General features: G+C 33.3%; 1 protein-coding gene across 2 annotated transcripts; it reads right to left on the minus strand.

Annotated features, from left to right (window-relative positions):
- Positions 1 to 759: 759 nt before the first annotated feature.
- On the minus strand, positions 760 to 15691 carry LOC111044864 (diacylglycerol kinase epsilon). 2 transcript variants are annotated; one of them, XM_022330104.2, is made up of 11 exons: positions 15494 to 15691; positions 14738 to 14899; positions 13121 to 13292; positions 11213 to 11361; positions 9732 to 9879; positions 8397 to 8617; positions 7342 to 7490; positions 5688 to 5853; positions 4939 to 5116; positions 4006 to 4145; positions 760 to 3178 (listed from the first exon to the last, which is right to left on the minus strand). In XM_022330104.2, exons 2-11 carry the CDS (start codon positions 14897 to 14899, stop codon positions 3056 to 3058), a joined length of 1608 nt encoding a protein of 535 aa, XP_022185796.2. In that variant the 5' UTR covers positions 15494 to 15691; the 3' UTR covers positions 760 to 3055. The 2 variants fall into 2 exon arrangements, with proteins under 2 accessions (XP_022185796.2, XP_039289921.1); XM_039433987.1 differs by having other exon boundaries at positions 15575 to 15676.
- Positions 15692 to 17060: the final 1369 nt, after the last annotated feature.

The raw sequence follows: 17060 nt of genomic DNA on the forward strand, positions 1-17060 counted from the left end.
TGAAATTGATCAGGTGCGACCTAAAAACTCTGACATCAGACCTGAGCCAGCCAGGTCACTAGATATTATTATAATTAGTATATTATATGTTGTATTATAAGTTACCATATGGCTATCAGAGTAAGAGTTATAATGTAAGTTATGACAAAGTCCGACAGTGCCCTAAATATCTCACGAGTTATTTGTTTAACTTGTAAGCAGAATAGGTACATCTGTTGCATAGACACTAATTTATCTGCGGTTACTACTAGGATATAGAATATAGCTTTCTTTAATCTTAATGGGCCTAAGCGTTAATTTCATATTATTAATTGCTGCTAGGCTATGACAAAAACAGGTACCCTTATCCCTCATGGTAGAAGGGTTGAGGAATACAGTAGGTGAATAGCTTGCCTATTTAACTACCAAATCGCATTTCGCTTACAAAAAGCAAGCCATTATCTACTTAATTTCAAAGAGGTTAATAATCAACTGCTTCTTAGCCCACCTTAAGCTGTTGTTGCACTCATCCTAATCTCTCCAATTATTACCCGCAAACTAACTCACAAAAAATCTTGGATGAAAATTATAAGGGAAAAAATAAAAATTGAGCATCACTCCAATCAATCTTCTAGAATCACAGTCTATATTTTCAAAGATAAAACGATACATAAAAACATTCTATAAATATTTTATGAGAAAACAAAACACGTCATAATTGAATGAAATTCTATTTAAAAAACTAATCTAAAGCAAAAAAAGCATGAGTAGGTTACACTCACAACTTATTCTAAAACTCTTTTGGTATAGTAAAGCATTGTCAATGGAATAATTATGACTGTAATATTCACTCTGGTATTTGGAATGATGTTTGTTAAGTACGGCACTTTGCTCAATTCAATCTGTGCTTGATTGTGAATGTTATTTCAGAGTTCAAATTCACAACCAAGGTATAACTTTATTTCATAACTATATACCTATACATTAGCCTTGACTACTACAAAAAACAAGTTTCAAGACACAACAGATAAATTATCATAAATTAACATCAAACACTACGGTATATTATTAATACTTTAAATTTAACTCGAATATGAGTGTATGGAAAATAGTAACGATAGATGAACAGTCTTCATGAAACAGGCTCCAGGTGAGCTTGAAATTCTATAATTTGGCGACAAAAGCTACATAAATTTGGAATAACAAGATTTTTAAAAAATGTGGAATTATATTACTCTCATGTCTATCCAGTGAACTCTAATTTGCATGTATTTACTTTCAAATACAACAGGAGAAAGGAAATATAGATAGTACATTGAGATAATGTTAATCACAGGTATACTAGTAAAAATAAGTTACGCAATGAGAATGTTAGCAGTCTTCTTTGAATACTGTGTTATTATTTTCAACAGTAAGTTAACTAACTCACTGTTAAATAAAACTGGAATCAATGTAAAATGCAAACGGAGAGAGAAGGAAACACGAATTGACTACCGTATATTTTTCATAGTTCATAGAATGTTTGAGTTCAACATTATTAAGATGATATAGCAAAGTTTAATTGACAAGAATTTCATTAATACTACTGGTATGATAGATACTTTCAAATTCTGGAAAACGGAGGAATTAAATATCACATAAACCGAACACTGATTATTATTTTCATGGATAAATTTATCTAATAAAAAATCCTGTCGAAGGAATTTGATGAAAATAATTATGTGTTAAATGAATTTGTGGTAACTTCAATTTGAAATTGAGTATTCTAATAGAGATTTCATAGTATACTTAGCACCACGAAACTTGAGTTTCGTAAGGAGATTATTATATAAGTAGTAATATTTTAAAATTATTTAAGTAGTCGTATTTTTAAATTATATAAGTAGTAGTACTTTTAAATTATATAAGTAGATGTATTTTTAAATTAATCTAAATGGCTTTACACTTGTATTCATCAAGATTTTAACTATATGAGTTTCATATTTTGATAAGTTGATGAAGGAGTTGTCTCATTTTCTAAAATAATTGAGTAAGATAATACTGTACATTAAGATGAATATTTTTGGTACAGGTTTCATTATAACAAGTATAATATCTATCACATAGAAAATGGGAGTTCTCAGAGAGATCATTGAGTATTCATAATACACTAAATAAAATACACATGAAATAATACTACTGGTAATAAAGAGTAGAGTGCTTGTAGATATTTCAATAAAGAAATGGATTATATTAAGGAGATTGATAATTTCTCATTTGTCAGGAATAATTAAAAAGAGTATATATAATATAATTAAAGAGGATTTTATTGGAATAGAATGTAGTCGTACCTTCTCAGGTTGTCAATACGTCACAAGGGATTGGAGTAAAAATTTCAATCTTTGAGACTGTTGATAGTACTCATTGAGAAATAATTTTCTTTGTCTAATGTGAAATGGACTAAACAAGTTTAATATGATCTCTCAAGTCAATAAATAAATTATCTAGCAAGGGTCTCAAAAATTACAGATCTAAAAGAATGAAACAAAAAATAATTATAACCTCCACTGCCCGATTATTAACTTCAACACAGCTACATAAATTATTATTTCAATAAACATAAAATTTAATAGCTTTAAGCAAGAGTTTTATTAGAAAAAACCAGGAACGAACATATTATTCATACATTTCTATCGCTTGCATGAATTTGGCTAAACAAATAACGATCTAGAACTTTTGTGACAAACACACAGTGTGATAGGTGAACAACCATATAAACACGTGGAGAATTATACATAATCTTAGAGAGAGCTCAAAAAGTAGTAATCATTGGCTTTTGTAAGTTTGATTCTTGACAAACACCTCAAAGCCCAAATCAAACCTTCCTTAATCCCTAAACCTATCCCCTCCCGCATCCCCAATCATTCACAAAACGGCCGTTTTGAAGATTAGTCGTCAAAACGGTCGTTTTGAAGAAGTAATTTGTGAAACAACGATAACAATTGGATACGTTTGCGAGGAATTACTTGGAAAAACTGCAAGAGCATTTGTACTTCCCTCTACTAACGGGCGGCAAAAAGTGACATTTTTATATAAATTATCTGTCAACAAGAGACAAAACTGTCGCTTGATTGTTGGCTGAGGTGACTGTGATCGTTGCTGGCTGCTGAAGCCAGGGTTCGCCATCGACCTGCATCGCTGTCTTGCTCTTCATTTTGATCTGAAAAAGAATGTTACAGTAATTTTAATAGAAAACCATCCTCTATCAGTCAAGAGAAAACGTTTCGAATTACAGATGCGTGGGAAGTTCTAGAGTACTACTCATTTGCTCTGTCTCTTTCTTGTAATTTGTTTTGCGATAGTCGGCAGGACTACTCCTGAATTATCAGAGTGGATTAGGCTTAATAAAACTATCAAATCAATTTCTAGAAAGTAATAATCTGTTTCAAATTCATTCGAGAACTCTTCATTACGGTTTATCAACATTACCTTCAACTACTTGATATCGAGTAAAACTAAAATTACCTAATCACATATTCAACGTTTTAAATACATAATTATTAGTAACTTCTTCAGCCTTCAGTGATGGGATGAAGAAGACTTTTTTTACAAGAAAGACGCAACGGGGACAAGAGTTGTTCATTTACTACAAAAAGAGTTGATTATTGATATTCATAGGGAGCTGATAGCAATGTGACTAATCCATCCATGGAGTTGGTCAAGTTTCCGTCACGTTTTTATCACTCAGTTGGTCACCGTGTGTAATAACTAGATGTGAAACCTGAGAGTAGGCATGAGTTCATTAAATAATGTAAATTTAGAATTGAAATGTTGAGTGTGTAGTTGTGAAATTTTCAATTTTTCCAAACATCTATAAAGAAATAAACAAATAAAAAAAATTGTGAGAGAAATATGAAGTGAAGATTTCTTCAAAATGAAAATAATATCCATTTTTATAGTTATTAATATTATCGAGACATTATTTTATATTACATTATATCGAGACATTTTTATATTATTTAATATTAGCGAGACATTATTTCTTACCTTAACACACTTGGCTTGACCGATACGGAGTGGCTCAGACAGACCAACCTGAAGCTGAGCGATGTGGAATGATGAATAGACCGCCACCACTTCAAGAAGACCGTCATTCACACTCTGTTCTGGCAGGTCACTGTTCTCATCTAAACGCAAAACATAAATACATTTAATAAATTGATAAAACATTATTTGAGTTGACGAGTGATTTATTACCTGTGATAGAGACCTACTAATAATTGATTAAAGTCTGATTAGTTATAAAACAATTTTTTCATAGTGAATGAATGTGAACGTCAGTTACAAACTTTATTTACAATTAAATTTATGGATATACTTGGAATATGGTCCTGTCTGTTTATAACAATTACTTGAAAAACAATTAATATTATAGTGAATAAATGTGAAAGTCAGTTACAAAATGTATTCACAATTCAATTCACGGATATACATTGAATACAGAAATAGTCTATTTATAACGATTGCCATGGGCAAAAATAACATGCTTATTCAGTTAGTTGTCTGCAAAATATATCTACAGTGTCTTATACAAGCTCATCATTTACAAACAATTTACCGAAATTTTGAGCTGACAGGTGAAAAGTTTTCTGTAACAGTTGAACATCAAGAGCAAAAAAACTCTATTACAACAGCATTGGAAGCGGAAGCCAATAACATTCCGGTTTTCAATTTATTGTACAATCGAAAACGTTAGTCCAAATACAACTTTAATGGCTGGTCTAAAGCATAATCGATAGATGAATGAATGGAGTAGAGACAATGTAGAAAACTGTGTATTGTAAATTGTGTAGTGTAGGCTAAATGTAGTAAATATTGTGGAAATGAATGTGTAAATATTGTAAATTTAGTGTATTGTGTAATGTAAAAACTGTGTATTGGCCGAATCAGAGAGACCAGTAATAAAAGTGATAAACTAACCTGATCCAACTTGCCACAAGTTGACACCAGCTCCCCATGATGGAATGTTGAGCACAACTATGGCCTCAATTGAAGGCAATTCCTGTCTCACTCCATCCAGGTACAACTCAATACGCTGGTCAAGATCTTGGCAGCTCCTCTCCATCACTTGTTGTGTACCAAACAATAGATAAAGCACCTGAAAATCAATAAATTCTGAAAATATTATCAAAATGAAGAATAGAAATAATTGAAATGGGTTCAGGAACACTCATTGGGATACAACAATCTATAGTTTTATGAATAATTACAGAATATCTAATTATCGGTGTTGTGATAAAATAATGGGTACTTGATAAATTTTATTGGGTTTCAATAATTCCAGTAGCGCCAAAAAGAAAAGTTAGTATCCACAGCCCATACAAACCTTATTTTGCAGAATAGAAACCATAGTTTCTTACGAGAATAGAGGCACTCTTGCCTTTTTTATGCTTATTCTATAAAAAAATCTACATTCTCTTTTTTGCCCTTTCACTTACACGATTAGCTCACTAGCTTTCTGGCTTCTGCACAACACTCCATAAAAGCAATGCTGCAATGTAAGGTATGCACAGACAACAAGAGATTTCCTGAATTTCAACTAAGCAACTTCAAATACACAACTCGCAGCAAACAAAAATACAAATAGGCAAAAAAAGTAATTGAATGGAAATATAACGTTATAGATTTTATGAAAGTATAATAATCGAATATTATTCTGGGAAACGCACCTTATTGAAAAGTCTGCTACTGACTATGTAGAAGGGGGAATGCCGGGTACGATGGAAATCAAGAGTTACTTGGGCATCGACTCCCACACTCAGGTAGTTGTACATGCAGAGGCCTTTCTTCTTCCCTAAACCCAGAGGCCGCGTGACTTCCACTTCTACAAGCCACCTGAAACAAAATTTCAAATATATTTTCAGTTGGTAGACTATCAACCGATCTTCAAACCTCTTCGAATTCAGTTATGAATATTGTTGATTCGTATTAAATGTAATGTCATAAATAATAATAATATCGTATAAGAGTGATCCGTGGTCTAGTGGATAGAGTGCCTGCATAGCAGCATAGAGATCCCGTTTTCAAACCCTCTCAATACCAAAAGTTTTTTAACCAGATCACTCCCGTCTTATCGGATGGGCACGTTAAACTGTCGGTCCCGGCTGAAGTATGACAGTCATAAGGCCCATTGACGGCTTAAATTATATATTCAGGCGGTGGGACCTTCCAGCAAGGGACTCCCCACCAACGAAAGCCATACGAATTTACTTTACTTTATATCGTATAAGAGATTATATTGATTATTCACTAGTATAATTATTTTAAATTTAATGTATAAGAGGAGGGCGGTTTGACTCAGAGTTCGCGCAGATAAGCTATCGCTTAGATAAGTTGAGAATCAACCGGTATTCCCGTAGTAACGGTGTCCACTTGAGCCAACTCCTCTGAATATGATCCATGAGTTGAAAAATCGCTTCCCGGTAGTTCAGAACCCACCTAAAACTGTAGGTGTACTCGTCTCTCATCAGCATCTGTTTCATTATCACACACAAGCCTAGAGCATATGTGGGGCATCACTCAGAAAAAAAGTAAATCCAGTAATAATCAAGAGCGCATAATGTAATAGAGCCTAGAGCGTAAAATGCAATTTCACTTATACTTCAGTAGTATTGCTATCCTTTCAACGTAAATGGGGTAATGGCAATATAAGTTTTTCTTGAATTTTCAATTCTCGTTCAGTTTACATTTTCAGTTATGAATAGACCAGATCAATTATAAATGATCCCATTTGCATTTGAAATAATCAATAAATTAATGATGAATGTAGTAGACAATATTATGATTTATTACTTCTCTCATATTCGATTTCTTTTCAAACTGCTGACTTTTCCAGACGTATTTCTGAAGTGGAGAACACATGCTATAATAAATCATTAATAAGTGATTTTTATTTATAAATTTCCCACTTACAAGTTACCTATTTATCTAAGCAAATTTAGTGGGACAATATTAAAAATCCTGCCCGTGATAAGGAGTTCACAACAGTTCAATACATACATGAAAAAATTGCAACGAAATATTTCCCATACCATAAAAATGATACATTAAGGAATATTGAAAAAACATAGGACAAACGAATCTTCAAATGAGATCCATGCAAGTGATACTACTGTATTTGCATATCTTCACAAAACCTTTTCCCCATTATTTATTCTCTTATAGTGTTCTATTGATTTTACGTCCCCTTTTTTAGAGAATCCTTACATCCATCAAACTGATGAATTTCAAGGGATTACAATCTATTTCCTAGGTGAGAAGTATTATTCTAAAACTGCATTTCTCATTTAACTTCAAAGTCTTTTTCGTTCAAGGCGATCTTACCTGTCAAGAGGAATGTGTTTGGCAGCTTGCACTTTGGTGAGAATCTGCAGTCCACCGTCGTCAGTCGGAGTGTAGGAGGATCCCCAGCCCAGCACTCTTGCCAGATCGTTGCCCGTACCAAGCGGAATCACACACACGGCCGGAGAAGGCTGTAAGCAAAACTTCATAAGAATCCATTGCCAAATAAATACAATAATTAATAATCATTATTATGAATTATACATAATTAATAGATCATAGTAAAATAATTAAGATAATAATATTATTCAAGATTGAGATTTACAAGTATTAATAATTATTTTAAGAAGGATTATTTCATCACTAATTTTATGATTTAAAAACGCAGTAACTAACAGTTCCTGTATTTTTTACTACAAGTTATTTATTGACTTTAGTGCAGTCACCTATTCTTATTTCAACCTCTGAGTGAGGCTGATGTTGAGGCTGATAAAGCTCCTTCTCAGGATTGAAATGCATTCCTCAATACGCCAAAAAATTAAGTGTTTTTCAAATATTTACAAAGTAACACAGTGTCAAAACTCAACAAAGTTACGATATAGTGTTTCGTCATGGAAAACAACATCAAGAATGAATAAATTCATTCATTCAAGAGTCTAACAACAGTATAAGCCTAACGAGCTGAAACCTTTAACAAATGCTGGAGCACAGGCCTTGAAACGTCAATAATATACTGAATGTAACAGTGCTGCTGGCGATACCCAATGCAGTGTTGCCACATCGAATACATAAACTTGAGCGATCATAGATAGACGATCAAATATTGTTGTTGCCAGATCGACAATGATTGCCAGAGGTGATGGAGGTCAAAGTACATGATGGACTGTTGTGCCGGATAAAAAGAAAAAATTGACAATCCTTTATTCTTAATTTTTACGAAAAGCACATCATTTAAATGATCGGGGAAGAAGAAATGATGTTACCTCGTCTGATATAAATTATGTCAGTCTGATATAGCATTATTAGATATGTGGTCCCTTTAATGACGTCATAACCAAGTTCCGCTGTATTTTATTAATTATTTTCTTAGTACTAGCCTTGATGTTGAGCCGATGCGCGGTGGTGAGGAACCAGGCGACCGTGCCATCACCGCCCGCAATGAGGAAGAGGGGACGGACGCGGGGGCCTAACAGTGCACACCACTCGAGCACCGCCTCCATGGGCACCGCCCCCAAGTCAACCACCTGCGCTGGGTTCAGGAGGCGGCGGAACATCGACAGCACCCGTCCCCCGTCCTTGTTGCCTGATGTCTTGTTCGCTGCAAAAACAAAACGGTACTAATTAGTTTCAATCAGAATATCGATATTTTTATAAGCTTGTGATTGAGACACTTACAAGTATTTTATTCAACATTAGTAATTATTGTGCAATACAAACTTCATTACGTTAAACTGAAACTCGAAACCGCGCCAGTCTGTGAGTGTGCGAAAAAACCTAGTACACGACGAGAAGGCACCTGGTTTTCATTGTTGGGAATGGTTTCAAATGGTAGCAGGAGTCTTCTCATCGTACACTCGGTAAAGAAATGTTCCTTACATTTACATTTTCTGGATGCCGATGTTTAGAGTGAACAGAATAGTATTTGTGTACATTAGAAATGGATCGTGGAATCATCACGTTTGATTTGATAGTTTTTATACAATTTTGATTTAGAATTGATGAGGATGTGAAAGATTTATTTATTTATAATTTTTACAAAGTAGCACTGGTTGGGAGAGAAAAACTAAGGATACTCCTTTTACCATTTTTCTCCCAGATAGATGGATGGATAAAAATCTTAATCTTCACACTTTCATGCATTATTATAAGTTTTGTAAAGAGAGTTCATGCAATAAGAGGCCACTCTTCCAACCAAAATAATAGAGATAATCATTAATAATGCATCATTGGAGACAATTAGGGTTTTAGAGTGTTACAAGGCAGATGCCGTCAAATAAGTTCATGGATTTGAACTCATATTCCAAAGTACTCTTTAGAATGATCCACTCCAAGTTTTAAAACTGTTATGCCCACTTTTCACGACTACAGTAGACGATCCATTCAACGGAGGCAAGTTACTGTGAGCATATAGCTCGAATTGAGCTATACAAGTAGGTGCCTACTTGAATCTACTTGAACTGTGCCAACTTGAATCAAGTGGACACTTAATTGAGCCTGTAACCTGTTCAAGTACTTGCCCACATGGTTAATGGTTCCGGTAACCTACCTGCCGTAACTATTGAAAGCCAAAAACTAGCATCTAACAAAAACTCTACTGGTGGAAAATAATTAGAAACAGTTGCGAGGCAATAGGCTTTCCTATATTTATTGAATTTCAACAAATTCTATGAGATAACTCATGATGTTACCTCGTTTTTTATCAATTTACTCACCCAATACGATGATGGGAGTCCATTCAGGCCAGTCGACAGGTTTAATACTTTGAATCCGAAGTCGATTGGATATGCTCGCCCTCCGACCGGCTAGCTCCAAACTATGGGGTGGCACTATGAACTGCCTCAGTCTTCCAAAATCACACACCTGAAGAATTGGAAGAGTTTATTTATATATTTATTAATTTATTTCTACATTAGGAATATGTCAATTGAGTAATAGTAGATAATTACTTATTATAGTTCAAATTTCCATCGAAAATAATCAATAACAATTAATAATAGTTAATAAATTCAATTCAAACGGATAAATATTCGATATATTTAAATAGGACAACAGAATGAGGCTAAAGGTGCCTTTTCGTTTGTGCGTAAATTTCCGCAGTCGACGACGACAAGCATTGTTGAAATTCATATTGTCCAAATTTCAAGTGTGCTAAAACAGCTGATCAAATAACTTTTCATTATTTGTGCTTATTATTCAAGAATCAAAACATTTCAAATAATATCAACATATTGCAATTTAAAAGTATAAAAAATTATAAATTCAACCTCCCCCATTAAAACATGATTGAACATATTCTTCTAGGTTATTTAGACAAATTGAAATCTACCCAATCTGAGATCCTCACCCTGTCGTGGTCGATGACGGCATTTACGTATAAACGAAAACCTAGCTTAAGATATAATCAAGATATACACAGAGATGTACAGCTATTGACCCAAATAACTTCAATTCAGATTCAGAGTGTTTCTTGGTGGGGGAAAATTCTATAGCTTCAACTGCCTCTTGGATTTACCCGTGATTATGCCTCAATCATGCCATTAGTGCGTTTGGTTTCAAAGACAAAAACAGAACCGTTTTCAATAATACCCAGCTAACACATTTTTCGAATTTACCAATCTTTTCAATTCCAATGCACGATTGTCCGGAAAATAGCTAGGAGGAAATCAAGGAACGTTATAACAAAAAAGTTGCAATACTGATATTTCATGTTCCGTCCACAAGTATATTCTACTGAGATGCAACATCGAAGCATTTGGATACGTGGGGCATTGGAAAATTTTATTACACAGAATCAACTCATCTACTGTTGTTGAATAATAATATCGAGTGACCTGGCTAGCTCAGTTCTGGTGTAAGAGAGTCAGGTCGCAACTGATCAATTTCAGGTCCTCTGACATGACCTAACAACAGCTTTTTAGGCAATCTGCTATTGAATAATTTGACTCAATATGCGATATTCATCCAAATCAATCAATGTATTTACAATGTATTCTTTCTTACAAGCCGATTGATCTTTTCGACAGTAAGAGTCTATATTTGATGCGTGCTACATCTACTCATAAATTCTTCTTTGCAAAAAATACTTTGATTGCAGCACCTGATTGCTTGTTTCTCAGCAAACAGTAGTAGTTGTTGACTCAAGTATTGATTGAAATGGAATTAATTGGACAGGCATTGTTGATAGTTGACTTACATTAGCTAGCTTGGCTCGACAGGAGGAGTGAACAGCTCGATGACACCAGCAGCACTCCAAATCCAGATCCCCTCCTTCACCCCCTCCACACGTGCTGCCACTGCACTCATCCTCGCAAACCTCACATTTGGCATCCAGCGATGTGTTACCTGTCACATTAAACAAATCAACTTTCACTCAACAATAAATATGGTTGATAAGGAAAATATAGCAGAGAAAATATAGTGGAATTGGCAATATAATATGTATCTATATAATAAGAGAGAGTGTTTGTTCGCATCAAAACATGTCAACTTGTGGATTACATACCGGAAAAACGGGAATGATTTAGATCTCCTAATTTTGCACATAGATTCTAAAAATATCAATTTCGTGCACCTTGAAGTCCAAATTTCAATTTTCCATCTAGATTTTTCAGAATTAATGTTCAAATTTCATTCATGCTACCGTACATGAAGTTCCATACGGCATAGACTACATTGTTGTAGGCCAGAAGTGTGTTTTTTTATAAGGAGGTTATAATGCTGTTACAAGCTAATCATTTTCAAACGGAGCCGTGTAGCGTAATGGTAGAACACACGCTTTCGGAGCGATGGTTTCTCGGTTCCCATCCCGATTCTTCCTAATTTTTTGTTCTAAATTTTTTCCCTCGAAACGTATTATTATAAATTATTTTTTTGGAGGAATTTGTTTTCATTACAATTGTACTTCATGCACGGGCTTCATGCTGTATCATTGAATTTCATAAGAAAAACATGAATAGATCACAATAAAATAAGTAATAATTTATATTCTTCAGTTATAATGTACTATCAGACACAAATTCGGAGTGAAACGAATATTTTGAGTATTTTGTTTAGAATTTTTGAATCAAAGCTGCCTGATTCAAATTAAGGAGGATCTAATCGATATTAAAATTTATTGATGTATTGATAAAGACTCTTTATCATAAAGACTGCATAAAGACTCTTTATTAACCGAGGATAATTATAGGCCTATTTTCAAATTTCGAATATTTTATTACGTCAAGTTTTCAGTTTGCAAAGTTTTAAAATAGACCATTGCGAAGCACGGGTTACCTGCTAGTAAATGTATAATAAGTAGAACATATTGTGTGAAGGATGCAAAATGGGTTTCCACCTTATATTCACTTTATAACACTTATATTCTGAATTATTTTAAAATAGTTATGTTGAATCTTAAAACTAAAACTTCAATCAGCCGCCATTTTGGGTAAAAGCATCATAGAACATTTCTATTGATGTCATCTTTCTTGTTTCGAAAAGGCCTTTGAAATAATGTGCCACACAATGGGTGTTTACATTTGAAATATTTGAGTTACAACCCCTCATTTCTTTGAAAAATAAAACTTCAATCAGCCGCCATTTTGGATACAGATACCATAGAACATTTTTATTGTTGCCATCTTTCTTGTTTTAAAATGCCTTTGAAATGATGTACCACACAATGGGTGTTTACATTTGAAATATTGGAGTTACAACCCCTAAGTCACCCCCTTATAAGGAGTTGAAATTCAGTTGTACTTCAAAAGATGGAGTATTCGACCAATAACTTATCCTGAAAATTACAGTATTATATCTACAACAGTCTTCAACTTATTGAAGGGTTCCCATACATGTGATTCACTCTGTATATCTCTGTATATCGATCCTGACTTGTTGCCACCATCTCTGTCTTCCGCGAAGTATGAATTTAAATTCTGAATTGAATTAAATAATTGCCTTCATTTCGGTAGATTATTACCATATCTGCCTCTGGGCAGATTCTTAAAATTTAAAAGAATTAATGGATGTCTTATTGATCAACCCATTTTCTTTTCTACTCTATCAACATGGCTTTATTTACTTTTACCTTTGACGAGAATGATGACCTTTGACTAAAATTTACCTTTGACGAAATGATGTCGCCAAGGCGTTCCAGCCGGCTGCCGAGTGGAGACCGCTTTGCAGGGCTGATGTCTGTCGGCGGTTCGCATACATCCGCGATCCACGCACAAGCCACAGCAGTCGCAGTAAACACCCTCTACCAGCAATGCCTCGCAAACACCGCAATGAGACGCCTGTGCCAAACATAATTACAATTGTGTTATTGTTATTCCATTGAATCATTGATACATTTTGAATGAGATGTTAACGTTAACACACAGATTATCTGATAATCAAATTTTATTAGGGTGGCTATTTGCTAATAAAATTGTGCTTAATTTATAATACTGAACAGCAAGATTACGAAACATAGATTCAATGCAGTGCACTTGCAAGAAGTTATTGAAGTGTACAAAATGTAAACCCAGCATTAACTTTTTTGTAATATTAAGTTACATCACGTCGAAAAAAATAAATAGATAGATTTTTTCATGATATTTTCATAATACGCTCCAATTTTCTAGTCCTTTTACCCAAATTTTAATGTAATCTATGAAATAGAAATTCAGTAGTAATAAAAAATGTATAGTTAAACAGTAAATTTAACAGTATGCCGCAAACAGTTCATATACATGAGTAAATTGATAAATATTTTGCCACACCAATTAATTTGAGATAGATTTAATAAATTAGCCATTAAAAATATAGAGTGATGGATCAGAAGTAACAATGTTTTTCGCCTCATGTAGGCTACAGTTAGAATCTACTTTATTGAAAAAAGTTTTCTTTGTTATTATTTTCACTAAGTTACTTTTTCAGATATATTATATTACTACAATTATTATTATTATTTATTTATTATGACTACTATTTAAATAAAATGTTTAATCATCTTTTATGTTTCTGTTAAATTGAATGACATCTTCTGGTACTCGTTGCTAGCACACATACTTGGGTTTTGCTGGCAACGCCAATTAAAAATTTAAGTTTAAATTTTATTTTTATTCTGTATAAGTATAAAGTATTTGTTTTATTTATTACTGATCTCTTTAATTGACAAATAAATAATTTTAATTTTTTTTGTGTTGTTATATACAAAATGAATATAATATTTTACAACTAATTCCTTAGTTACTGCAGTAGCATAGCCAGGATTTTGAATTGGAGGGTTGTACAACAATTTTGGGCTACCTATAGACTTCAATAGTGGAATTTGATGAGCGGGGGGTTATCATGGATTTTTGAGCCTCTTCTCCGGGCTCATCCCCCCTTCACTACGCCGCTGAGTAAAGATTAAAGAATATGCTAAAAACGTCCGCCCATTGAAGTTAGCCCATATGCTTTGACTCTGTTCACCATAATATTCATGAATTCATGTCATGGTAGAAGACATTCTGTTCAGCACAGAACATCACACAGCAAGGATAATTAACTCGCACTGTCAAGTTTCGTGTGTGAACAGATTTAGAAGGGCTAAATTTCGTGCAACGGAAAAAAATTTCCTTTATTAGAAATAAATTGCCACAGACTTGCAACTTACAATAGAATAACAGGACTAGAAAATCATTCTGTATATTCATAACTGTTGAAGATATTGTTGCATGAATGAGCTTCGGATTGGTTTGCGCAATGCACTCACCTTTGGCAAAGCATCAAGACTCGTCCATGAATGAGTGGCACCGCTAGGTGCATCAACGTGGACATCGGACAGAAATGAACTGAGCAATTGCACACTCACGTAGATAACGATGCAGGCCGAAACTACTGGCACAAACACCGTTACTGACTCCCAGTCAAGCATCTACAACACAAAAAAGAACAATATTCTGCGGTTAGAGAACAACTTATATTCCAATTGAACTATTCCTAAGATATTGTAGAAGGTAGAACTTTAGTTCAATAGGCTTAGGTGTATTGTAAAATTTATTATTTATAACGAATGATCTCAAATAGAAAATCCATTAGGATCATAAGAATATTGTTTCCTTTCATTTTTATAGAATTGCAAGGCATACAATCATCAAAGACTAAATTTGCTTTATGGTCTATGAATTATTGTGACTTCAATTTTCTGAGATACATTTGTTGGATGCATCTCAATAATATTGCTTCATCAATATGAATGATCAAGTTGTGAGTTTTTCATCTATTTGCATTGTTAAAAACATGCTTTTTTACTCAACCTATTATACAAGTTACTTGAAAGAGGAAATAAAGGTAACACACTAATTAAACCTAAGTTGGAATAAAGAAAACCAACAAAACAAGAATAAACTTTGAAAAATCAATTTTTAATTATTATAAAATAGAGAATTTTGTTCGATATTGAAGTGATAGGTAGTAGAATAGAAATTTATAAGATTATAATCATCAAAGAGCATAACCTCAACCTTACCTAGCTCGGATGATTAACGCAGAATTTATCAAGATTACCTCATAAAATTATTATGAGAATGGTTAGCAGGCTTCAAATTACCGGTAAGTAAGAAAACCATGTAGATTTCAAAATGTCCATGTTGAACGTTAACAATAAAACGCCTTATCACTCCCATTATTTTGACATTTCAATTTTATTATCACATAATAATTTTTAGGTTATGATTGTTTCGATCCAGGTGAGCCAACCAAGGCAGGAAAATAATATAATTCAGTTACTTTACATAACAGTCAATTTTTTTCTTCTATGATTCGAGAAAACAGTATGCAGAAGAATAATTCTTTATAAATTATTATTATCTATTGAAGGGTTGATAATCTACATAGAATAGTTTCGTTTTTGAAAATAGTGTTGGTATTCTGGAACGGCGGCAAATTTTACTAACTTTGAATTACAGTATTGTATTCCATAAAAGTGGAATAAAGTTCTCAAATATTTGTTTCGAAAATTTTATTATTCTGTGTGATGAATAATACCTGCAAACTTTTATGTTTAGAATTTATTCCGCATGCATTTATCTGCTGAAAATTAAAGCAAAAATATCTGTTCCAAAAATATAGTGAGTCTATTATCGTCAACTTACTCTCTAGTGAGGTCCACGTTATAATGGCGGTATTTGATGGAATTTGATTGGTGTTGCCATAATCCTTGTCTATCATTCGACACAGCAGACAGCGCAATCCTTTTTTAGCTCTGCAACGTTTCCAGATCGTTTCTAACAATATGTATTAAATATAATTAATTGACAAGATATGCAATCTCAATTATGAAAATGCATACGGTAATCAAATAATTGAACAATAATATGTTTTCTTGATGAGTAAAATATATTTAATCATTATTAACAAAAATGAACTGATGATATTTCATTAGCTTTCTTCTACAGAAGGCATTGGCAAGGCAGAGAATCGGCAACGATACTCTCCTATCTTCCTCCACTGTCATTATAACGTGGACCTCACTATAGACATAATAGCACAAATATCTCACAAACTAATAAAAAACCTTTTTAGGAATTTATTCAATTTTGATTACTTGGTAGTAGGTCTATTGCATAGTATCCAAATAGAAAAACTAGTAATGTCACCAGACGAAGAATCCTTTCAAAAAAGTATAGGATGCACAGCCTTATTGATTAATGTAAATGCGTTTTGTATAGACAGAAACCCCATTCAATTGCTTTTGCATTGGGTGATGATCTTCTTCTGATAATAATATTATTAATAAATCATGGCATTGTATGTGATGAAAATGACAAGTACCTAGTCACGTAAAGTAAAAGATAGTAAAGTTAATCAAGATGAATGGGTAAAAAGTAATATTAATTTATAATAAAAAGTATAATTCCATCTCCTCTTACTTAGTAGAGAAGTAGTTAAAATGTTCGAATTTGATTTGAAACACACTAAAAATTCTGATACATCCACAAGTAGGCTATACACATATTTAATGTTTCTCAAATTATTTTTAGTGAATCACTTTTCCTCCCCATATAGAAAAAATATGTTGCAGAAGTAGCTGCCTT

The sequence above is a fragment of the Nilaparvata lugens genome, chromosome 8 (assembly GCF_014356525.2).
Source record: "Nilaparvata lugens isolate BPH chromosome 8, ASM1435652v1, whole genome shotgun sequence".
Classification (NCBI taxonomy): domain Eukaryota; kingdom Metazoa; phylum Arthropoda; class Insecta; order Hemiptera; family Delphacidae; genus Nilaparvata; species Nilaparvata lugens.

Bases quoted from the DNA above. Each gene is read 5' to 3' on its own strand.
- LOC111044864 (XM_039433987.1), bottom strand. From the start codon at position 15,613: ATGGACATTTTGAAATCTACATGGTTTTCTTACTTACCG. The intron at 11,362-13,120 runs GTAAATTTTAGT...TTAATGTGACAG, and splicing joins GCGACATCATTTCGTCAAAG to GTAACACATCGCTGGATGCC. The intron at 7,491-8,396 runs GCTAGTACTAAG...TTTTGCTTACAG, and splicing joins CGCATCGGCTCAACATCAAG to CCTTCTCCGGCCGTGTGTGT.